The sequence below is a fragment of the Dipodomys ordii genome, unplaced genomic scaffold (genome assembly GCF_000151885.1).
Source record: "Dipodomys ordii isolate 6190 unplaced genomic scaffold, Dord_2.0 Scaffold5, whole genome shotgun sequence".
Lineage (NCBI taxonomy): Eukaryota > Metazoa > Chordata > Mammalia > Rodentia > Heteromyidae > Dipodomys > Dipodomys ordii.
In genome coordinates this window covers 30,090,196-30,116,583 of record NW_012267221.1, presented here as the reverse complement: position 1 = coordinate 30,116,583, position 26,388 = coordinate 30,090,196, and the positions used below count along the sequence as shown (strand labels likewise).

At 36.4% G+C, this 26,388-nt stretch overlaps 1 protein-coding gene across 4 annotated transcripts in view; it reads right to left on the bottom strand.

The window, feature by feature from the left end:
- Window positions 1-26,388, bottom strand: part of Itga4 (integrin, alpha 4 (antigen CD49D, alpha 4 subunit of VLA-4 receptor)) — an 82,124-nt gene that overhangs the window by 17,826 nt on the left and 37,910 nt on the right. For all 4 annotated transcript variants that reach the window (XR_001175546.1, XM_013028812.1, XM_013028818.1 and 1 more), the window contains exons 16-23: window positions 20,610-20,759; window positions 18,843-18,919; window positions 9,386-9,536; window positions 7,892-7,987; window positions 7,187-7,266; window positions 6,741-6,827; window positions 3,879-3,969; window positions 461-568 (exon numbers count right to left, since the gene is read on the bottom strand). Coding sequence is in view for 3 of the 4 variants with exons in the window: in XM_013028812.1 (XP_012884266.1) it covers window positions 461-568; window positions 3,879-3,969; window positions 6,741-6,827; window positions 7,187-7,266; window positions 7,892-7,987; window positions 9,386-9,536; window positions 18,843-18,919; window positions 20,610-20,759 (840 nt within the window). In the remaining variant the exon portion in view is untranslated. The remainder of the gene's footprint in view (window positions 1-460; window positions 569-3,878; window positions 3,970-6,740; window positions 6,828-7,186; window positions 7,267-7,891; window positions 7,988-9,385; window positions 9,537-18,842; window positions 18,920-20,609; window positions 20,760-26,388) is intronic.

Sequence of the window (26,388 nt, the reverse complement as noted above, 5' to 3'; positions counted from 1 at the left end):
ATATCACAAAGAAGATGGATCCTAAAATAATGGCTCAATACCAGTAGAAAATAAAGTTTTATTATTGTATAAATTAAATGAAGAAATTTCACTGCTATGTTTTTGGTCAGTTGTGAGGCATAAACTCTGGGCCTGGACGCTGTCCCTCAGCTCTTCAGCTCAAGGCTAGCGCTCTACCACTTGAGCTACAGTGCCACTTCCCGCTTTTTCTGCTTATGTGGTGCTGAGAAATCGAACCCAGGGCCTCATGCATGCAAGGTAAGCACTCTACCACAGAGCCCCAAGAAATTTTACTGCTATTCTACAGACTAAAATAATGTATAAAAATATACTCAACAAATTCATAGTGAGCAAAATCTAAATCAGCAATCATTATTACCTGGAAAAAGGATTGGTTTGTATTTGTTTTAGTATTTAAGACACTGCTAGTGAAAATCAACTAGAAGGAACCTGGTTTTACCTGGACATCTAGAATGTTGAACAATTTATCCGTCTGAGGGGCAAAAGAATTTGGTACCATTATTTCCACACTAACATTTGGAGCCATGCTAATGCCGGTGTTGATAACCTAATAAAAAATGAAAAATTCACAAAAATAAGTACTGAAATTCATAAACTTTGAGGTGACCATTCAAAAGTGGAGATTTGCTACTGGAAACTAGAGCAAAGGGAGAGAGCATCTATAGTTAGAATTTTTAAGGTTTGCTAATAATCTTAAACTCTTGTAATTCTTCTTAGCCTTTTTCATGTGCTTTTTTCAGTTAAAAAGTCTACAGTGAAAAAGAACTATACAACATATAAGTGGGGAGGGGAGAAAAAAACTGGGAGAGAGCAAAAGAAGGGGTGCCTTGTCCAAAAAGAAATGTAGTTTTTATCTAGCCTATGTAACTTTAACCATTTTGTACATCACTTTCATAATAACAATAAAAAATTAAAAACTCTACAATGAATTATTGTAAAACTAGTTTTAAGAAATTATATATACTCAGAACATATTCTAGTTTTAAGCAATCATTTTAAGACTAACAACATACACTCATATTCCATAGTACACATTTTAAAACCCAACCAGTTGGTCCTCAAACCTATTCTACGGAGTGGGTCAATATTTTAACATTCACCAAATAAAGCAAAGGCTAATAGGTGTCTCTATTATTCCTAAGAAAGTTGAGAATGGCAGGACCTGAATTCTTGGTGCTCTAATTATAAATATGATAATATTTTCACAAAATCACTCCAAATTGAGAGGATACTCATGAGCAATATGAGAAGAATAACTTCTCTTTCATTCAGTTGAATTATAAGGCTTACACATTCAGAAAAAAGGGAAAGGAGCATATTACTGGGTCTTCAAGCAAAATGGCAGGATCTTAATAACACTTTGCAAAGTCAATGAAATAAACTTGGGGCATTCCAGATCTCTAAAAGCAGAGATCTGGGACAAATATTACCCCCAGATATTGGCTTTTTTATAACTCTAAAGCCAATGCAGAGTCAGAAAAGAATTGTCACAAAACCTAAATGAGAAAAAGATGATTCACAGACCTGTGGTAATCTGAGTGTGCCAGATTGAAAGTGCCTCTCAATTTAGGATGAGAAGTAACTGGTCGGCCACTGAGGGAGGCAGCAAGCAGTTACAGAGTGGAATGTCAGCAATGGGGTGGGGATGGGGAGGGGTCCATTAGAGCTCTACATATGGGTCTTCCTGAGACCAGTAAATATGGAGTCTAAATTGCATTTACACTTAATCAATGATCACCCAGTAACCTCTAGACTTCCAGGGACATTTAAGAACTAGAACAGAAATTGCAAATTTCTCCAGCTTAAAGCACCCCATCTGACATTAATTAGAAGATATCTGACTACTAATTATAAAGTAATTAATAGGCCTCTTAAACTTCCAGCAGCTTAGATTTTCATTTTAGTTTATCAAAGCACAAATCCCCACTGTTTTCAAAAAAGTTCTTCTTGGGTTTTCAAAGTGGAAAACTAAAAATTTTCAACATTCCATATGTACTAGTCTAAAAAAAGCTGTAGTGGCTATGAAATCAATAGGATTTAAAGGTTATTTTTTCATAGATCTAGGTCAGAGTACAAACATTTGAACTTTGAATAGGTACCCCAGTGATTCTAATATACCTTTGAAAACCATTATTTTACAAAATGTCACATCTAATCCAATACTTACATGCTATATAGAAAATTAAACAACTTTAAGAATGCACAATGCTTTTGATTCAAAAACAAATCTTTTATGTATCTTAATGTTTTTTTGCACTTATAAGATTATCTCTTTGTTGCTTGGTATGTCCTCCCCGACAGTATAACCTCTGCTTTCACTATATTTGATGTCAGTATAACTTGAGGAGGAGATGGGGAAAAACCAGTTGTTTAAAGATACAGGTGGACCTGTTGCAACAATGAGAAGTACAAGTTGTCATGTCCAAAACGAGCTTTACAACGTTGGTGGGGGGGGGAAGGGGGGGAAGGAGAAAGATTGGGATTGGGGGGGAGGGGGGAGGCTGGGAAGGGATGTGAAGGGTAAACAAAAGGAGGAGGCTGCAATGCTTGGTAAGAAATGTATGCATTATCCTGCCCATGTAATTGTAACCCCTCTGTACAGTATCTTGAGAAATAAAATAAAAAAAAAGAAAAAAAACCAAATCTTTTTATAGACATTATCTCTTAACACCTGAAAGACAACCAGATTCTAACTTAACAGGATTTTCTAAAGAAAACTATCTCAACTTGTATCTTTGTTTGAACATTTTGTTATTTCCCTTCCCCTCCTCAAATTAGAAAAAAAAATGTATATACAAGATGCAGGGTATCAGAATCAAATACAGTGACACCCAGGGCTATAACATGGGGGAAGAACATACCAAAGAAACAAAAAAATCACATAGTACATTAAACACAACAGCAACAAAGAAGAAAACCTCTTGTGTCCCTATCTTGGGGTTCATTTCACTTAGTATCTTCTTATATGGTCATACATACATACATAGCTTTTGACCTTTTCTGCTTGTCAGGTAAGATTATCCTAGATGTATATTAGTTATTGCAAATAACGGAAACCATGGGACCTATGTTTCTTTGGCTCATTGTAACAGGGTGATGTACAAGACACTATGTTGAAAATGAACTTTACAGCATTGGTGGGGGGTGGGGGGTGGAGGGAGGGACTAGGGAGATAGGGAGGGAAAGGATAGTAGGGAGAAAAAGGAGGAGATAACAATGCTCATAGGAAATGTACTCATTACCTTACTCATGTAACAGTAACCAACCCCTCTGTACAGTATCTTTACAATAAAAATACATAAAATAAACTTTATCTCAGTATATAATACTCCTAGGTCATTATAGTGTTCTTTATTTGTTAAAACATTATTCAATAATTGATCACGTTGTCCTAATTCAGAAACCTATAGCTTGCAAGACTGGACAAGTCAACTCTAAATGGAGAGAAGGAAAAAAAAATCTTCCCTTACTTTGTAATGTCTGGGCTATTATAGAGCTGGAAACAACTAGAGATTTCTCAGGTTTCTGCCAACAGAGTTTTCTCTCAGCATATCTGCAAGATTGTCATCAGATTTAGCTCATCTTATAACTCTGCTTGTTTCTGACACTACCTCTGCTCTGCAGGATCCACATATCCTGTCATATGGGGTGGGCTTGCAGACCAGGGACAAGAGAAATAGGGGAAAGCAATAGGTGGAGAGGAAAGGGCCTGATCCCCAACACAACAGCCCCCAATAACTCATGGTTGACAATAAATCATGGTCTGTGGAGGCCAAGTTACATGGCAGGGATGCTAGCAATGCATCAGAATAAACTTGCCAGTTTTTACAAATACCAACACAAACAACTTTTCTTACATGGAAAGTGAAGTTCATTTTCTCTGCCATACATGTTTCTGGCTCATTGTCTTCATTTGATCCGTACACAAATGAAGTTGGATTCACAAAGCTGAAAGGAACAAAATCAGTTAATTATTTTTTCCCTCATTTTTCTCTATTTGTTTGTGCCAGTCCTGGGGCTTTAATTCAGGACTTGGGTGCCGTCTTTGAGCTTTTGTGCTCAAGGCTAGTGCTCCACCACTTGACCCACAGTTCCATTTCTGGTTTTTTGGTGATCAATTCGATATGAGTCTCATGGACTTTCCTACCCCAGTTGGTTGCAAACTAAGATCTTCTGATCCTAGTCTCCTGGGTAGCTAAGATTTACAGACATGAGCCATAGGCACCTGGCCTTAAATGTCTTTTTAGACATGGTACATGGTATTTATAGCATTTTTAATAAACTCTTAAAATACCTTAAGTTTCTTAGAACTTTACTGAAAAAGTAAGAAAATTACAAGGTCACATGCTCTGACTTGAGTGATAATGTTCCTTCTCACCAATACTTTCTTCTTTTATTTATACCTTCCCCTCATCTGCCCAGTTCATTTTTTTCTGACATTTCTTTCCCTTTGAGCCCTTAAATGACTCACAGAGTTGGCAACTGTGGGAAAAATCCTATGGTTTCCCCAAATGATGTTGTACTTTAAACCCAAGGTCTGGGGAACAATTAAAAAACCAATAGGGATGATAATTAAACAACAACAACAACAACAAAATTACTTGGGCACTGGTGGCTCACACTTGTAATCCTAGCTACTCACGAGGCTGAGATCTGAGGATCACAGTTCAAAGCCAGTCCTGGGGAGGAAAGACCATGAGACTCTTATCTCTAACTAAGTACTAGAAAATTGAAAGTAGTACTGTGGCTCAAGTAGTAAAGTCCTAGCCTTGAGTGAAAAAGCTCAGGAGCAGTGTTCAGGCCCTGAGTTCAAGTCCCATGACTGACAAAAAACAAAACAAAACAAAACAAAAAAAACAAGAAAAGAAAATGAGATCGTAATTGTTTTTAACCTTAGACAAATAGGTGGTTAGTAATGAACATTGAGGAATGCTTTTCTGAGGAAATCCTACTCTCTGCAGTTTTATATTAGGCAGATAAAATTAGACAATACCCAACTAGGCACTCATAATAAATAGTAATGAACTTTGAAATAATCAAATGGCATATGTATTTATGAAATATGTATATGCTATATATATGTTTATGTATACATGTATATAGTTACAGACATTTTGTGCACTAAATAATGAGATGTGAGTAGTGGAAAAACAGATTTGTCATCATGGGAAAATCAAGGAAGGGAGAAGAGAAAAATATTCAAAACCAGGAAACATGCAACTGCCCTTTCATTTATATATATACTGATCATTGAGGTCTTGACACATTCTGTCCCATTATAGCTTATTGATGAGCAATCCATCAGTTTCAGATTCTGACAATTTATGTAATTGTTTGCTTGTTTGCTTTGTGGTACTAGAATTTGAAATCAGGGCCTTGAACTTTTGAGGCATGTGCTCTACCACTTAGGACATTCCTCATGCCCTAAATTTATATAATTGTAAGCCAACTTCATGGGCAGCTAAACTGATGGGTGTTTATATTTAGAACAATGAGAAAAATACTTTTCCATTTTGGTTCTGTATCTCTGCTCTTCTAAGGCTTAAAAATGTATAAACCAAGAAACATAGCCTGAATAATGGGCATTTTCTTGAACCTCTTTTCATTCTTTCTGCATCCCTCTTTTTTTAATACATTTTTATTGTAAAAATACTGTACAGAGGGGTTACAGCTACATGAGTAAGGTAATGAGTACATTTCCTATCAAGCATTGATGACTCCTCTTTTGTTTTTCCCCTACCATCCCTTCCTTCCCCACCTCCCCAACTACTTCCCCTCACCTCCTCCTACCTCCCCAACCCTCCTCCCATTGAAGTCCCCATGGTATAACTCCTGTTTTCACTGTATTTTATTTCAGTGCCCTGCACCTTATATATAAATTTTTTAATTTAGGGAAGGGAAAGAGAAAAAACAAAATGCTTAAATAGGGATACAGATTGACCCATTGTAACAATGAGATGTTCAAGACACTGTGTTGGAAATGACCTTTGCATCCATTGCTTTGAATCACAACTGGATCCATTAAATGATTACTAAAATCCTGAGGAAATTATGGCAGAATTCAACAATCTCATGAGTTTCAAAAGCAGACAGGGACACCTGTAGTCAGCTCTGTCATGTCTCAATCCATTTTCTATGTAGGTTAGGTATGTGTTCTAAGGAGTGTGAATTTGGCTGTGCTTGTACTTCTTTGAACTTTACTGCACATTGCATAACTCTAGTGCCTCTTGATTGTTCAGTGTACAACTGGAAGGCTGTGTCCTTCTAGGAATTTATTGGGGCTGTTCTAACTACCTGGACATGAATTTGATGTGGTATCAGTGGTGATTACAGAGAGGATTAAAATAATGAGCAGCTAGATGTAGGCTGGTAGCTCACAGTTCTAATCCTAGCAATTTAGGAAACTGAGATCAGAGGATCAGTTCAAAATCAAACTAGATAGGAAGTTTGTAAGACTCTCATCTCCAATAAAATACCAAAGAAAGTCAGAAATGGAGCTTTGGCTCAAGTGGTAGAGGGTTAGTCTTGAGCAAAAAACTCTGTGACAGCACCTAAACCCTGAGTTCAAGCCCCAGGACCTACATGAATATAAACCCCAAATGGGCAGCTAAGCAAGGAACTACAGAGTGAGACAATATTTTTTAAGTATGTTTCTTACATTAATGTAAGAATCAATGAAATCAGCTCTAAACTTTATGGAATCGCTTGCCTCTACTTACCCATGAACACTTAGCATAACTTCATATCTTAAAGGTATTGCTAAAGTCACTGTATTATCCTTTAGGTCATCCAATTCTTCATTTTCACTGCAGAATCAGATAGAAAAGAGTCTGTTAGGATAGTTTTAACACACACACAAACTCATCAGAAGGAAATAAAGACATGTCATGCATACCTAATTGAGGTTTGATTAATGCTTTGCGAGGCAGTGATAAAAACAGATGTGGCAGTAAGAAGTTTTAAAGAACAGGATTGGTAGATTTATTCTCATTATTTAAGTTGTTATGTGTGTCTAATGTTGGTTTAGAAAAAAACAATTATAGAAGGGAAGCCTTTTTCTATAGAGAATCAATGAAACACAGCTTCATGGTTCCTCCCCAAATCTCTCAAAATACAGAGGTGTGTTTCTTCAAATACATTATTTTTCCCCCACAATGAACAGTACCAGGAGGTATGCACTGTGATGTTGAGGTCCTCTTCTGCTTTGTGGAGGGAGCTCACATCCAGGAGAAAGCTAATATCTGTCTGCAGAACACAAACAAAAGGTTCATTTAAATAACAATCTAAATTGCATTTTCTTTTGTAATTTGCTTTTTAGTTTTTCTCTATAGTTCTTCCTCCTCCCCACTAAGGAACAGAATTGAAGCTATCGTATTGGTGTAAGCTACCATCTCTTACTTGGCAATGAGACACAGGGAAGCTTTTGGGTTTGTGGCAATTTGAACATGCAGGCATTTCCACAAGTCGCATTCAGAGACAAAGCTTTCTCTGAAATGTGAAGACAGGCAGGTCCAGACGGACAAAATTAGAGATGCTTTAACAACTTGACTAAGGACTCTTGCCAAAAACACCTTTTTGTATAGCAGAGGTAACATGCCTGGCAGACAGGGCCACCTGGGGTGGGGTGGGGGAAGTGTTGGGGAAGACTGAGCAGACAAGCAGAATTCTGATTGACACATTCACTTGCCCCTCTCAACAGAAGCACCCCTGTCCCCTGAAGGCAGTGAGCAATGCCAAGAATCTAAACGCAAAGCTCAAAGATTTCAGGATGACTTGTGTTTGCTTTCATTGTACCATTTCGCTACATTCTAAGTACACTTTTTTCAGTATAAAGGTAGGTAAATGAAAATCATAAATACTAAATACATACCCTTGAGAGATGATCTACATATATATAACCAACACTACAGTCAAGTTTTACTGTTCCAGAGTTGCCTGTTACTTCACAGTTTATTTGTTTTTCTTCCTAAAAGGAAAAAATAAAACAATTGGGTTGAGTAGAAGAGAGAAATAAATTTATAACATGAATATGGTTCTTAAGAAGAAAGTCATTCTAGAAGTATTTTCTTTCCTAGGAAACCATTTTCTATTTGGTCTGGGGATATGAAAAGTAGAAATACAAAAGAATTTAAATATATGTGCACATGTGTATGCTAACATTCATGCAAATCCTCCATAAAAATCCCTTATAGTTTATTCTCACTTTGTGTATTTCTTAAGCTAAAAGCTAATCCTTTGAAAAACCAGGATATAAGGAATGTGTTGGTGCCATACTTCATTCTTGTTCTCATTATGTGAAAGTATGTTGCAAGGAATTTAATAAAAATAACTGTATTTGGGGCTAGGAAGGTGGCTCAGTGGTAGAGTGCTTGCCTTGTGTGCATGAGGCCCTGGGTTCGATTCTTCAGCACTGAATAAGCTGAAAAAGCCGGAAGTGGCACTGTGGTTCAAGTGGTAGAGCACTCTCCTTGAGCTGAAGAGTTGAGGGATAGCGCCCAGGCCCCGAGTTTGATACATGACCAACAAAAACAAAACAAAACAAAAACAAAAAACCCGACAACAACAACAACAAAATTTACAATAGGTGTACTTTAAATATATTCTTTGAACACCTGGAGTTTCACTTCTTTGGGAACAGATTCCCAATGGTCCAGATAAAAGGGTTAATAGGTATTAGTAAGAGGTCAAGGCCTTTCTCAAGTGCCCTTGGTGTAAAAAGATAGTCTCTGTAACCTGGGTAATTTGGCTAAGGGATGTAGAAAATCTCAAACGAGAAACAAATGGATGCTTTTCTCATTGAAACTCAAGCTTCCTAATATTTCATTGATGGATTTAAATACCTGCAAAAAGATATTGTGGAAAGAAAAATTTCTAAGTGCTCTAGGCTCTGTGGTCAAAGCAAAGCTTGACTAACACCTAATGTGAGAGCTGGACATCAGCAGTGATGGATGATGACTGGTTCTGATGTACTGAATGTTTCGGAAAAGAGGACTAAAAGGTGAGCTTAAAACAAAGAGCAGTAACTCCAGATATAGAGGACTAATATTGTTCAATGTAAGGATTCCCACCAAGCATGTGAGGAAGGAAGGCAGCCAAACAGTCCTCTCTTTCTAGCCCTGGGGAGCAGGGAACCGATGCCTTTGCGCTTGGATACTAAGGGACTTATTTTTTTCTGAGCAGAGCCATGTAGAAGTCTCAAACTAATTGGAGGCCTGATGAATAAGTCTAAATATTGATGTATACTCCAACGATTTAAAACCCCCAAATGGCATAGGCAGAGGGCAAATGAAGTATATTATTTACAGTTCTTAAAAAATTAAATGAAATCTAAGAAGCTTATGATATTATTGTGTACAGAACCTACCAGGTCTAAAATCTTAATGAAGTAAAGCCCTGCAGGTAGCTTGACTCGAAGAGAAGTCTCATAGGCATCGTCTCCGCCATTAAACAGAGACACGTTCAACATCAGCGTCTTCATGCTCCCAAGAGCAAGGTAGGTTTTATTTTCATATGGCCTATAAAAGAAGTAATATTATTTAATTCATATTTAGAAAATATAATTTCATATCCATATACATATAGTATTTATAGTGATCATAAAATATTTAGACAAACAATACCCATGGGTATGACCTCATGCAAACAGGATCATATTCATATTAAAAGGATTCAATATTTAAGATAAATTTAGTCAGATATTGCCAAATAAAGCTTTTTTTAATTAGTTAAAAATGAAATGGGGGGCTGGGAAGGTGGCTCAGTGGTAGAGCGCTTGCCTTGCATGCCTGAGGCCCTGGGTTCGATTCCTCAGTACCACATAAGCAAAAAGAAAAAAGCAGGAAGTGGTGCTGTGGCTCAAAGGGTAGATTGTTAGCCTTGAGCTGAAGAGCTGAGGGACAGCGCCCAGGCCCAGAGTTCAGGCCCCATGACTGGACCCCCCAAAAAAAATGAAATGGTCTTTCTATTTTTACTACTTTTCTGCTTAACTGTAATCTTTTAACTTATCTTCAAGTAGGTCTACAAAGGAATGGCTGTTCATCAATGCTGTTTATGAATGCATCTTGATCAATGTTACCCCTTTCATCATTCTCTCCATCCTTCCAAACCTCACCCCTTCCCTCAATTTTCTTAATTTTGTAGGATATGCACTGAATTGTAAGATTCTCCTTCCCATTCCTGTCTTCATTCATCTACTCCTCTTCCCTTGAAACTTCCCCCCATTTCCAGTACCAGATTCCTAGTATTTATTTTGTTAGATTGAGACTTAGCCTTTCTAAGGAATTTCTCTGTCCGTTAACTCTATAATGTTAACCTTTTGTTATTTTGCAATGTTTTCTAGAGATAAAGCACTTTCTCTTTTTCTCCTAACCAAATGACTAAAAAGGAGGGAACTTGGAGAAAACTGGATGAAAAAATAGGGAACATTGTGCTTAAAGTGAAGAAAATACGGAGAGGATAGGACATACCAGCAAGTAAGAGACATAAGAATCTATGCACCCACAATTAATTTTGGAAACAGGATGGCTCACCACCTTTATCAAAAATTAGGCCAAATTATACAAACAGAATTGCAAAAATGACTCTGTTGAGGAATTGCAAAGAAAGGATTGTTGCAAATTCAGATGAGTGAGTTCAGATCCTAGAACTGCAACCAGTTCTTTGGGGTGAGGAGTCTCAGCATTGCTAAGCTTTGAGTATCATATATACATATACACATATATATATATTAATGACAAGATTACTGTTCAACAAAAATTATAAATTCACAATATGGAATCCTCACAATGTTTTAAATGCGAGGAACTTTAAGATTGAAGGAACTTGCTCTAAGCCACAGCAAGACTGTTCTAAAGCCTGAAAGCAATTTCCCATGGAAATACCAAGTAAACACAGAAGAGGCATGTAATAATTTCTTGGGAATGACTAAACACAAAGGTATCTAAGGGTAGTTTAAGAACATGTTGCAGAAGATTTGCTTTGAAGCACTACTTGAAGAAGTGGGAATGAATGGCTATAATTGAAATTTTCTGTACAATATATCAGGTGCTATGCACTCCCTCACATCCACATAGCTAAAATGCATTTCACTCTCTCATAGAGAAGGTCAAGGACAGAATTACAGATAAATGTAAACAAACATTGTAAATACATGGAAGGATTTATGAACAAAGAGCTCTGGAGACCAGAGAAAGGGAACCACATTTGCCTGGAAGTGATAAAAGCATATTGTTCTGTTTCTATTCCTCTGATTATTTAGCTTAGCTTCACCAAAGAAAATCTTTTTGTTATTTTTTTAAGTCTGAAAATGTCTTAACAGACCTTGAGTTAACATGTATTATACCCCAATTTATTTGCTTTAAATATATGTTATCTCCCACAATCCAATCATCACACTGCTAAAGGCTCATCTTCAACAAAACAGACCAAAGTCACACACTTGAACCAGATCTTCCAGGGCCTTGAAGATAAGAGTCCTTTCTTTTTAGAACCTGAGGCCTTCAAGGGCTGGCCCTTGCCTCACTCTCCACCATACAACTATGTCTTTGGTTTAGCCATTGCCTCCAAACTGGTGTCCAAAGAGATGGTGTTAGGTTTTCCCTCTGCCTTAACACCTTCTCTTCTTCATGCACCTTCCTAATTTGTGCTCTTGAATATTTTGCTTCAATGCCAATAACACTTAAAAGTTCTTCCAGCCTGTACTAATTTCTAACCACTTGCACCATGTACTGCTTTCTTCCCCACCACATTAAGCCTCACTCTGTGTGTGTCTCTCTCTGTCTCTCTCTTGCTCTGTCTCTGTTTCTGTCTGTCTCTCTGTCTCTGTCTCTCTTTCCAACACTGCTGCCTCTTCAATGCAGTGTTTTCATAATGTCAAACTAAGTTTAGTTGGAGGATAGATGTTGGATCACCATTATCATGGTTTTCTCAGAGTCTAACAACACAGGTAATGTACAAAAATGTGTATGCATAAGTGTGTACATGCTCACATGTGTATCAAGCATCAAAAAAAAGAGCTGGATTATACTGAAGACATATAAAAGGTAGGAAATTATTGACTTAAATGTTTGTGGAATTATCAACATGAATTCAATAGAATTATGGCTGGACAGTCATATTTATCTCTTCTGTGAGTGTACAAAGATTTCTAGTGTTTAGCTAAGATCCAGTCAAGGTCTAGACACATAACATGTGCTGGTGGTTAAGGTTGACCTCGAATTCATGATCCATCTCCCTCAGGAGCTGAGATTATGGTCAGGTAACACCTTTCCAAGTTCCTTTCTACTTTATTCTGAGAATAAAAGCTTCAATACTTTAGATTTGACTTGCTGGAAGCACTTATCTCAGAAGCCATACAGCATTATAGAAAGTGTCCTCCCACTTCAATAGTTTTTGGCAGTATTAAGTATGAATTTAGGCTCTTATATTTGCATTACCACTTGAGCCATGTCCTTGGCCCGACTTTCTTTTAATAATTATTCAAGTAGCTTCTCACACATTTGCAGGGCCAACCTGGCTCATTATTATATTACCTATTGCCTGCCATGTAGCTTGGAATACCAACATACACAGCCTCCATGTATTGTTGATTAAGTGAAATCTTACCTTCTGCCAAATCTGACCTTAAATTATGATCCTGCAGTCTTCATTCTCTGAATAACTGGGATTAAAGCAAGAGTCACCACATCTGGCCTCCTCTTGTTGTGTGTCTCTCTTTGTCTGTCTCTGTCTTTCCCTGTCTCTCTGTCTCTCTCTGTGTATGTGTGGTGTGTGTGTGTGTGTGTGTGTGTGTGTGTGTGTGTGAATACTAGGGCTTGAACTCAGGGCCTTGGCACTATCCCTTTGCTTTTTCTGTTCAGAGTTGGTGCTCTATCACTTGAGTCATAGCTCTATTTCTGGCTTTTTGGGGGGGAGGGATACAATTAATTGACAAAAAATAGACTCGTGGACCGTCCTGAATAGGCTGGCTTCAAATGGGGACCCTCAGATCTCATCCTCCTGAATAGCTATGATTACGGTATGAGTCACTGGTGCCTGGTCTCCTCCAGTTTTTTTTTAATACCTCTGTAGCACTCCAGATACGAAAGAGAAATAAATAATACTTTGATGTGTACCATCTTTAGCTTTCTGATAGTTGGGTCTGAAAAGTTGGAAAGTGATGGAAGAGCTTGTAATAACAAACCAAGCAGTCATTCTAAATGCTGGCTGTCCTTTAGGTGTGTTAATGAGAGTGGTTGGTTGTGTGCTACCTTCACATTGAAGGAACTGCTGTGATATTGTAGTGAACTAGGTCAATAGGTGTCTGCTTGGTAATCATGTTAAAGGGAAATGAAGAACACAGCTGACCCCCCACACACCCCTACTCAGAATGTAATCACTTTACAATGAAAAAGACTTATGGGGTCCTCAATATAAACTTCAACCTGACATTAAAGTTTAATTAAGACTTGTAGAAGAGCTGCCTAGAAATAGACGTGTATAAAATATTCTGGCTGGTAACCAAAGCATTAGTCACTGAACACCTTTGGGAAAGAAGCTGGCACTTAGTCAAGCAACAGAAGGAGGAAGCACTGCAGACACAGCCAGGTTCCAAGACAGCAGTAAATTAGAGAGAGCCAATGCTCTCGCTGCAACAGCCAGACTCCTGGTTTGTTTCTCATTTTTAAAGCTCTTTTGCTCCGCTGCCATCACTGAAATCCTGTCCTTTGAAATGTACATTTTACTGGATCTTGATTCATTAACAGATGCATCTGAAAGATGCACCAGTGTTCTATGTGACATACAATGAAGGACCAGGTGCACATCTGGACATGTGACAAAGTGAACCAGAGCTTTTCCTGGGATATGTCATTCATTCTTCATTAAAACATGCATAATGTAGATTTGAAATTTACAGAGAAGCCTAGGATCCACATTAAGGTCTTGTGTCTACACGGAGTCATCATTTAATGGATAAAAAAGAAAAAATTGAAAATGTATGTACTACAGCACCAGGCTCTATGTTTTCCTGAGTGAATAATACAGTTTTATTTTGCAAGACATGTTAGCTAAGTCTCAGTGAAATAAATAGCCTTGTAAGGGGAATCAGTGCTTCAGAGTTAACTGCTTTGTAATTCAGATGCTGGAATAAAAATATAATATAAACTGATATTGTCTTTCCCTGTGCTAAGTTATAAGATGTAGTTATTTGACAAAAGCATGGCCTGTGGCAAGTGGCCTGTGACAAAGTAAAATACTATCTTCTTATTTTTTACTATGGGTTGCAGCCATTTTTGTATTCATAAGGAAAATGTCAAAAGAACTAGAAGGAAGACAAGGATCACTGTTCATTCTTTGGTATCTTCTTACTAACTTACAACCCCTCTAGACTGCTTATTATTCTAAGTCAATTACTTTGTCATTTATTAGTCAAATACTATTAGTTGCAGTTGGAAGCATCCCTGAACTGTTGGGAAAGCAGTCTTTCAGGAAAAGCTGGCATCATTTATCCTAGAAGTAGGAAAGAGGCACAGAAGTAAAGTGTCATTTATGCCAAAAACAAAAGATTTGCTTTTAAGTTGCCTGTGTAATGGCCAAGACCAGTTATTCTATTCACAATCTTCATAAAGACATATTTGCCCATATTTACTTAACAGTGGAAATCCATGAATGTGCTTCGCTATCCTGAGTGTTTAGACATGCAGGCGGAAACCTCAACTTGATGGCAGGATTAGACAGAGTCAGGCAGAACCCTGCTTGGTCTTGGTGTTACAATTGCAGAGGCAAAGACTCTGGTTCTTTTTTTTTTTTTTTGCCAGTCATGGGGCCTGAACTCTGGGCCTGGGCACTGTCCCTTAGCTCTTCAGCTTAAGAGTAGCACTCTACCACTTGAGCCACAGCACCACTTCTGGCTTTTTCTGCTTATGTGATGCTGAGGAATTGAATGTAGGGCCTCATGCATGCAAGGCAAGCACTCTACCACTGAGCCACCTTCCCAGAATGAGACTCTGGTTCTTTAATGTGTAAATATATTCATAGATCCAGGACACATATGTACCCTGAGTGGCAGTGAAGCAACAGCTGGGAGAATTTGGGCACCATAAGGGGTCAGGTTCTCTCTTGTTGCTAAAAAAAGAGAGAGAATGCTCACATGTAAGAGGCATATTTCTGTAGGAGAGGATAATACGTCAAAATGCAAAGCAGTCTGTCCGAAGCTTTTACTGCAGGTCTGAAAACTTAATTGGAAGAGTCTCATTTGAAAGTTCCTAACACAAGCTATTGTCTACCTGAGAAAGAGCTTGTATAACTTTCCTAATTGATGTAAAAAAAATCCTTGGGCACAGGATTGGTGCAAGTGCTACTTCAAACATTCTGACTGACCGCTTACTGGGTCATGTTGGCATCAATCTAAAGGCATAAACCACACACAAAGGATGGGTGATGCTTAGAAAGTATTAATTTTGATTTTGGCTAAAATCAAAATTCATGATTGTTAAGTGACCCAACCATAATGTGCATTATTGCCCCCGATGGATACATTTCAAGACTTTAGAGCAGATAGTACCAAACCCTACATTATGTTTCTCTCTGTATATACATACCGATGACAGAGTTTAATTTGTAAACCAGACTTAGGAAGTAATTAACAATAATTAATAAAAATCAAAAACTTAAAAACCAAAGGCTTAAAACCAAATACTTGGTCAACATTTCAACTCAACCTGTATTTACAACAAACCATGAGAAATACTGTCACTGCAAACTCACAGGACAAAATAGATAGTATTTTGGAAGAAAATATATGTTGGAAAAAAATCACCCCAGACCTCATTAAATTAATGAATTCCATCTCTTTTTGACTAAGATGTAAGCATTCTTAATAACATTTTCACATAATTTTTGATGTCTTTTTTCTCGCAGGCCAAGAGATATGAAAGATGAAAGATGGCCAGGGGGACAGCAGGCATATCTGATGTAGACAAATGAAATCACTGCCCTTAGCTTGGAAAAGCTTTCCTCACAAAACTCTTCATATACAGGACTATGGTGGCACACACACCAAGAAAGTATACATTTTAGAAAAAAATGTGTAAGCAGAAAATGTATAAATAACTAATACATCAATGAAAATGTAATGCTACATGATGGCACAGAATAATATAATTGTTAATGCTTTGGGGTTAAATAGTTAAAAATTTGTACATTTTAAGTATAAAGTACAATTATCTATCAAATAACTAATGGCTTGGCTTCTTGCCTCTTGAGCGTAGATGCTCAAGACCACTGATGTTGCCAAAGTGAAGAAAATTCATGAATGTTCTTCATTTATTCTCTGGCGTCTGTGATTCTACCTAGCAAGCTAGTCAACATTGTGGGTCAACCTTTATGCTCATTCCTAGTTTGTTGCCTGACTCATTTATCATGAGGCTCTTTAAATCTTCCAATGTTCTGTACTTCCTCAAACTGTCCTCTGCCCTCCATTAATGCAGATAAAATCTCTTTTTATATCAGTCCTTCATGAATTCTCTAAATCTTCCTTTTTCCCTCCCTCCCTCCTTCCCTCCCTCCCTCGCTCCCTTCCTTCCTTCCTTCCTTCCCTCCCTCCCTCGCTCCCTCGCTCCCTTCCTTCCTTCCTTCCTTCCTTCCTTCCTTCCTTTTTCCTTCCTTCCTTCCTGACTTCTTGCCTCCCTGCCTTTCTTCTTTCCTTCCATTTTGTAATTTCGTAATCTCAAGTATCTTTTCATAGCTTTTTTAGCTCAACATAAGGAAAATCTTATCTTCTTCCTGAGGGTAACTTTTCCACTTGTGACTCTGCCCTCCTCATACGCTGTCTCCTTTGCAATGAATTTTCCATTCTCAGCAAGCCTCTTTTAGTTACCTGCAGCACCTCAGGCGCTCTGTTAGACATAGGAAACACTGATAAAAAAAGTGAAAAGCGCCTTGCCGCAGCTTGCAGGACAGTGCAGAGGCAGGCCATCCGTTTCTGAGTGTGGAAAAGCAGGATGTAGGAATAAGAAGCTGGAGACAGTACCAAGCTGTTTTTTAATTACTGAAGGCTATGGAATAGAGGATTATAAACCTGATTGACCATCTAGATGCCAACAGCAGATAAAAAAGAAAATAATACAGGTTGAACTCTAAGTTTCTGACTTGGTATCTAACTAGTGGTGGCATCATCCCTGGATAATGATCTACTGAATGAATCTATGTGGTACCCAACAGGGTAAGTCTAACAGGCATTAACAGTGTGAGAAGGCTACATGAGGCTACATTTATAGGCAAAATAATCCAGAGAAAAGTTGGCAATGAGGGAAAGAAATGAGTGGCACTCTTTAGAGATGTGAAAGATATTCAAAAAGAGCTGAGATGGATAGTGTGGAACAGAGGAGGCAGAGAGAGACTGCCATAAGAGATATTGAAGGACAAGTTCAGAAAAGGAAGCAGAGAAACGTGCAATGTTCCAGAGGAAATGTCAAGCACAGACTTGAAAGTGCCCTGTTAGGTTTCGGTTGTTCTCTCCCACTTATACTCTTTTTGCTCTATTCCTCATGTTTACGTCTCTCTATGAATAAATTAGTAACATTTTATAAGTACATAAAATTCTTCAATGGAACCTACTTGTTCTCAGCATTATCTTCTTTCTTCAATCATCAACATCAACACTGATTTCTACCACACTGGGCATTTTATCTTAAAATTTCACAGTACAGCTTTTTAAAAAAAATTGTTCATTTTAGAGACCCACTTTGACAACTCAGTTTTCTTCATTATGCCATCTGATCTCTCTATAAAAGATTCCTTTTTTAACTCTACTTTGCACTGTTCTCCATTGGGTTGTTTCATCAAGAACTTTGTAGTTCTTTGAAAACCCTCTTTCTGTCTTCTACAAGAATTTCTTTTTTTTTTTCTTCTAAACTTTTCAAATAAACTTGTTCCCCCTCAGTCCCCAAGATTTGGTCTGTAGTTCTTTCCTTTGAAAAAAACCCATATTTGCACTCTTTAGGCAATTTCACAAGTAATTAATATGTAGGAGAAATTCCAAGTGTATAACCTTGATATAGATTGTCAAATGGAAAGATACATACATATTCAATATTGAACTGGAAGTTTTTAAATAGCCTAATCTCCTAAAAATAGCTTGCTATTTGTTTGTCTGAACACTTTTCACTCCTTTTCTCCTCTCCCATAATCCTGGTGCAAGGGACCATTGACTTATATAACATGTTTTCTCTCTGGTTCTCTGATGAACAAAACAATTTCAATATAGGGGAGTAGACACTGTACAAAATTACGAAATTACCTTCCATCATAAAAGAGCTGCCAAATATTTATCTAGCTCTTACTGTGTGTTAGATGATATTTTCTTTTAACTCTGCTCCCTTTATATGCATTAGAGGAGTAAATTAGTTTCTTCATTTCCTAATTCGTCATCATACATTGTTTTATATATTACTTATAATTATTTTTTACAGTGATAAAAAAGTAACCATTGTGTAGTGAAAACTCGTTTTGCCACCCTAGGTCTATTAAAAGCCACTTCCAAATGTTAAAACATAACTATTACTATGATAATGATATCCCAAGGCACAATTAAGTTCTGAAATATCTTCTAAGTTAAAACATGCTTCATAAAATGTTAGTGCTCACACATTATCATTCTTTGAAAATTGCCATCCTTGAATGATCATGAATGACATACAGATCATTTAATTTCTCTCAGAAGAGCATTGTCTTACACTTCTTTAAATGATGTTAACTCCCAAGTAGTTAGCTGATCTTTCTTTGGTACTCACATGCATACAGTCATAATGTCATGTTGAGGAAACACACTCGATTACACTTACTTCATAAATCCAATTTTTGCGGACACCTGTAAATTAGCTGAACAGTTTTCATGGGCACAAAACCTTGCAAAGTTTATCTGGAAATAAAAATAAGATAATATTTATATTTTTGTTCATTCAGTAGATACATTACTTTGTTTTTCAAGAATAAGCTATCTGTGATACAAAAAGAAAATAAAATTAATACATCAAATCAATAACATATTATCACTTCTTGAGTTCTGAGACTTAGTCAGAAGGTTCAAACAACATAGTTGCAGAGTTAAAATAAAATTAAAAAAAAACTGATCCTTCTAGTAAGTTAGTTTTAAGGCCCAAATTTATGAGAAATAAGATTCAATGAAAGTTAAGACTACCAGCCCGGGCAAGAAAGTCCATGAGACTCTTTATCTCAAATTATCTCAAAACACCAGAACGGGTGCTGTGGCTCAAAGTGGTAGAGTACTGGCCTTGAGCTGAAGAGCTCAGGAACAGAGCCCAGGTCCAGAGTTCAAGCCCCATGACTGACCAAAAAAAAAAAAACAACAAAAAACAAAAAACAAAGTTAAGAGTACATCTATTTGGAGAATATTAGCTGTCAAGATGCTCTTCATCAATTTTCTTTTCATCTTGTGGTGCTATAATTTGTCCATTTTATGAGGGTGTGCTTTTTTGTTCATTGCATGAATGTGTGCTTCTGACCATACCCAAACACATCTTGTTAATTACATCTCTGTATTGTTGGATAGTAGAGATCTGAACAACAGGACTTCTAACACATGACAGCCAGGTAATTCTAGTGCATTGTTAGTGAAAAGGAAGCTTTTTAGGATAAAATTTAGAAAATTAGCTCAATTAATTATCATGTAGGTTCTGCCTTCAATGCAATTGTTCCTGGGATATGGCTAAAAAGCATATAATGAAACATTTAAAAGAGAAATACAAACCAGACACCAGTGGTTCATGCCTGTAATCCTAGCTATTTGGATGGCTGAGATCTAAGGATTGTGGTTCTAAGCCTGCTTGGGCAGGAAAGTCCTTGAGACACTTATTGCCAATTAATCACAGAAAAGCCAGAAGTGGCATTGTAGCTCAAGTCTTGAGCAAAAGATGCTCAGGGACAGCACCCGGGGCCAGAGTTCAAGTCCCAGGTCTGGCCAAGAGAAGGAGGGGAGACAGAAGAGATGGGGAAAGAAGGAGAGAGAGATGGGGGGAGAAGGAAGAGGGAGAGGGAGAGAGAGAGAAAGGAAGGGAGAGAGGAAGAGCAAGAGGCAGGAGAGAGGGAGAAATTCTTTAGCAATGTAAGGATTTGTGTTTATAAATTAAGAAACATGAACAGGAAATTGGAGAAAGACAGAGAGGATCCACAGGAGGGACAGTGAGGTATGAGAAAGCGAAACAGAAATGAGAAAGAGGAAGATAAATTGAGTCACCTTATGGTATGGAATTATTAACTCATGGTTCAATGTTTTCCATCATGGTTTCTCTCTAGAAATATATTTTTCTTTACTAACAGGATAAAAATGATATAAAAGCAACATTTTATATAAATGAGGAATAAGAGTTGTAGTTAAATACAGACTTTAAAATATTCACCTCAGCATTCTACAGGGAATATAAAAAATAACCATTGGAATATAATATAGCATAGATCTATTATTAATTTTTAAAAGCCATAAAATTGTTGCAAATAATTCCAGTATTTCTCTTCATTTCTTTAATTTACATTATATTCTAAAAATTCTGTAGCATATTACATAATGTTTGAACAAAGGAAAACAAGCCTACCGTTTTCTTAATTATGTCTTTTTCTTTCTTTTGCTGCAGAATTGGCTGAAGTGGAGGGAATTCCTCTGCACTTCGCTTGCTAATGATGTGATGCCCAAGATGGTAAGCAGCTTCTATCTGAATTGGGGTGAGGATGTCCCGTACATCTTTCTAAGGAAATTAAAAGCCATTGGAATTAATAACAAAAATAATCACCAGAAAGGTATAAAAAACTTCTTTCTTCCATGATGCCAAATTCAACATATGGAATCAAAGAAAATTTTAAATTGTAAAAATGTATTTGGACAGCTATCTATGCAAATACATATTGCACTATAAAACTGCATTATGAAAGCATTTGTTTCAGATGCTAAACTCAACATTAAAAAATAAAAAGTGCAGCCATTCAATAACAGATTCAAAAGCCACATTTGGGCACATTCCCTTCCATACTATTTTATGCATTTTTTATAACTTGGTATTATAAAAATATGATCAAATGTTCATTTATAAATATTGCCAATCATTTGAGTTGTTCTACTAAACATTATATCCCATTTTATCTTAAGCTATAGTAACATGCAGAAAAGTGATGTTACTCTCAATTTAATTAAGTCCTCTTTCTTATACCTCTCAGCAATACTGGGATTCAATTTGACTGATTTGAAGCTATAGCTACTACAAAACATTCTTTTTAGGTTGCTTTTCCTATTATATTTTCTAACAAATTTTGGCTGGTACAAAGGAAAGTTATTAGCTTCACATATTTAAAGTTTATATCCTCTGCTTATTAAATTTTCTTATTGTTAAAGGTTTTTAGGGTTATTGTACTATTACAGTTCAAAAACTTTCTTAACTATATTTATGAGTTGCACAGGAACTCTATACGGAGCTCTTTCAAATTTAATCTAGTAGTAACATATTTCTCATTCCTATTAATGTCAATATATGGTCAAAAACTTTTTTTGTCAGTAATAGTGCCTGAACTCTGGGCCTAGGCACTATCCTTCAGCTCTTCAGCTCAAGGCTAGCACTCTACCATGTGAGCCACAGCACACTTCCATCTTTTCCTGCTTATGTAGTGCTGAGGAATCAAACCCAGGGCTTCATGTATGTGAGGCAAGTAATCTACCACTAAGCCACCTTCCCAGCCCTCAAAAACATTTTTGACTAATTAGATTAAAGAAATTAATATGCCCTATCCCAAAGAAACATTCAAGTTTATTACAACTTGTCAATTAATACATTTTACTCTTTATTTCTTAAGCCAGGGAGTTTTCATCTTTTAAAAAAATTATCATGAACTTAAAATGACTGTATTGTCTTTTCATTTACAGATGTAGTAACATCTGCATTAAAAGAAAATATACAACATTAATATCAAGATTACATGTATGTACAAAAACAGGGAAATAACCATCCAGGAAATACCTTGAAAACATTAATGATTCAACTAAGTAAAGTCCTTTACCAGATAGTAAAAGTGTTCTAAGATCTAAAACAAATATGTGGAAGTCAGATAAAACATATCTCTTAAAAAGGACTTTGCCCAAGCTCTTTCTGGACAGAAATATCATTTCCAAAGTGTGTTGAACAAAAGAGACCATCTCTGTATCTAGAGCATAAGCTTTAAGATGCTACGCACAAAACAATTCATGAGAATTTGTAATAAATTTCAATTGAAATGTTACATGAAATAAGAAACATTCTAATGATATCTATAGAATAAATATCTTAAGTATAATAGCAAAACTTGAAGGCAAAAGGAATCTCACGACTTGAGAGGGCCATTCACAATGGCAAATACAGTCTACAAACAGAGAAATGGGCAAAAAAATCTATGCAGTTGTACTTTGTTCTTAGAATTATTACTACACTCAGAAGATGGTTTGAAGTACTGATACCTTTTATACTAACAATTTAAATTTAAAGCTCAGTTTGGCTTTACTTTTCATACATCCACTTCAATCTACAGGCTCTTATCTTAAAGAATACATTCAACAAACTTCTTGACAAGTAAAGAAAGAGATTCAAGTGTATTGAACCATATTAGGCTAGACATAGTCTCTTAAACCACATTGGAGTCTTATAGCTTTCATAAGAAACCAGTGACTATGATAGGCAGACTTTCTAGGAAATAAGACAAAAGGTCATGTTTCTATTTAATGACTGTCATTTCAGAATTGGAATACAGTTTAAATATTGTTGCTTAAAAGTAAATAAGGAAATTATTTTCAACACTCACCAATCAGTTATTCTTAATAGATAAGGAAAATGCCTCTTGCATAGATTATTGCTGGTACTGTTTGCATCTCTAGTACCTCATTTTATTTTTTATTTTTTGGTACTGGGATTTGAACCAGTGCTCACACTTACTCAATAAGTCAATAAGTAAATTAATAAGGATGACACACAATATATGGAAGACTGCAATTATTATATATCCTTATTTAATAAGAAGCAAAAGGGATAAAATGTTTTATTCTCATTGATAACATCATCATTGTGATAATATTTAGTGTCAGATCAAGTGGTCTGGAAGTGGAATGCTGGTATTCAAATCATGAGTCCATCATCATCTATTTGTAACTTAGGCAATTAATATAATTTATCTACAGTTCAGTTCTCTTATATGAAAATAGCAGTACTGTATTTGAGATAATTCATTATGATGATGGTAATATATTGTTGTGATGGTAAAGTGACAGAAAGTATGTGGATGATTGGATATTATAATTGTTACATATAATGCCCCAAATTTAGGTATGTAAGGCAAACAAGGATTAAAATGAGTCTGTTTCTTAAAATAAATACAGAAGAAAATTCAGAAGGAATATAAAAACTGGACTACTGTCAATTTGTAAAACATTAAATAGAAAGTGAGTGATGTAACAAATATTTGAGTTCCATTAATGAAATAGTATCTGGAAGATTTGGAAAATGAGTTTGAATAGTGAAGTGGTCTGATTACTTTTTCCTCTTCTTTTACATAGAGATACTTTTATTAAATTAGTTGGTAAGTGAACTTCTCAGCATGAAATCTTGACTACATAGGAATGCTACAAATCAAGGCCAAATCCCAAGTTATTGCCTTGTGAAAATGGAACAGCTTGAAGACTTGAGTATTACAATAGCAAACTTGATTAAATTATTCCCTAGGTGTAGGGAGCTAGACAGACACTGATTGTACCTCCACATGTCCACTGTTTTAATTCTTCCCAACAAGCATGCTTTGACCAAATCACATGTTATTTAATTCATACTAAATTTCCACAAGGTCTTCTCTACATCTGGTGTATATTACTTTCATTATCCTAATTAGCTATTAATTATGCTCTTTTCTCAATATATAAAATGAACGTGCATTCTTGCAAGAACTGTATTTGACAGACATTCACACTTACTTAACTTTAACAACTCCACCTAAAGACAAAAGCTGTAACATCAAAAAAAATCTTAAAGTGACAAATTAAGTATTTGAGAGGGAAGATGATGATTTGGTTTAAAATTTTCATTTGGATGGCTATGTGCTATTATTAAAAATAAAAGTTTCATGCCATATTTTTATGGATAATAACATAAAACAGGGTACCCACAAGCATGTAAATTAGCACATGCCTAAAATTACACTAGTTCTGCTTTTTGCCTGAGTTTCATGGAAATCTGTACTTCAAGTTAACTACAGTTAGACTGTAGTGTCATGTCCTCCTATTATGTGTGTGTACTGAAAATTTATTTGAATTGGGAAGTGCAAAATACTCACACCATACTAAATTAAAAATTATGTCAAGGCATAAACATCTGAAGGTATTTATAGGGGTTTACAGTAGAGAATCTGGGGATACAAAATGGGAAGTCACGACTCTTGTAATGACCTATAACCAATAATTGAAGCATACACAAGTAGAAGCAGAGGAAGGTCTTATTTAAAGAGCTGGGAGACATATAATGTCTGTGCTTTTCCAATGCCTTTCTGATGCTGTTGTGAGATTAAGGAGGGAGATTGTAAAAGCAAGGCATAGGCGTGAACTGAACCAGGATAACCATGTGAAACTATAACCCAGTTATGTCATAAGTGTGGTGCAGGCGGTAGAGAACTGGGTCTACATCTACATGAGAGAAAAAGGACATCCTTTCTAAGACAAATGCCCTCAACAATAGAACATGTTCCAATTCTCTCACAAAGAAGTTTTATAATGAGATCTGAGGAATTTGTGTTTTATTTATACATTAAAGTTTCTTACATGCCTTGTTTTTTTTCCTTTTAAAAATATTAAGTAGTTATACACAGGAGTTGCTATTCACCAAAGCAGTTTATGAATATATTGCATCTTGATCAATGTCACCCCTTTCAACATTTTCACCCACCCCTTCCAACCCACTCTTTCCCTTACTTGTCTTAATTTTAGGTTATTGTATTCAACTTTTGCCAGTGTTTTAATGGGCTTCAGCGTATTTGTATACATAAATATAATGTATTTGAATAATATTCATGCCCAACATTCTCTCTGTCTCTTTTTACTGGTGTGTTCCTTATTCCAAAATAATCTCCTATCTTCATACTTTTAAAGAAACTATAATCTACACAAGAAGAAATGTGGTACCCTCTACATGTAGCCTATGTACCACCATTTTTATACTGAGTCCTCTATTCTCCATCACTCCACTATTTACTATACTCTGTTCTTTCCTATTTGTCATCAGCCATACAACCTAAAATACTATAAAGTTTAATTTTCCACCATGTTATTGTCTCACTCACTACCTTTCAAACTCCAGGAAGGTGGTAATGCTTTTATGTTTCATTCACTGATAATACATATATGTCTGAAACAGAATTTGACACAATATAGGTACTCACTAAATATCTATAGAACTGAATGAAGGGGTAAGCTGAACTTATTTGGTAGGGCCAACAGGGACAATTTTACAACTAAAGCATACCCAACCAGAAGTCAGGGAGTCTTCTAACAGTTAGGGATTGTAGGTTTGATTATGTGAATAACAAGTGTGACATTTCATTGTAAGGGATACTGAAATAAAATGCGCAAGCATATTGACACTTCTGACACTGGAAATGTTTTTATGGCAGACACAATCCATCTAGGCAACCTGACCACTTTCTATTTCTCTTTTGGCTACTGTTAGAAAGATGGAAGAATTTGGGTTGCCATTCTGTGCTATCAAGTATAGATGCATAGCAAGGCTGTTTCCTAATGCCTGGGTGCAGGTGGAAGTACAAGTCAAGACCCCTCGCAGGGAACAACTTCTGGACAGAACTCAAAGCTAGGCAGCTGCTTCCGTGCTTCCCACACCCTCCGTGAGTTTACTACAAATGAGGGCTTTCAACTTCCTATCTTTGAGTTTAAATGGTAGCTCACAACAAAAGCAAATAACCTCCAAATGGAAAAGAAGATACTCAAGGAAATGAGTGAACTTCCCATTTAATAACAATTCTGGTATTATGTACTATTGATAAACATTCACAATATGGCCCAAAGTCAATGTTGCATCTGCTGACTTCCGAACCATGGTAACACTACAGGTATATGTGTGCAATAGAACATAGAAACCTTTACAACATTCTAATTTCTACCATGAGTTTATTCTGAAGAAGGCTTATAATTTAGATAATGGCTTTTTCATAGGAACAATGCCTCGAAAACACAAGAGTAAATAAACCAGATCCATTTTCTGCCAGCCTTATAATTTCAACACAACATGCCTTTCACAAACATCTAATGATGGTATTTAACACAGTCTAAATTAGTTATCTCTAAAACTGACTTTATATGAGAAA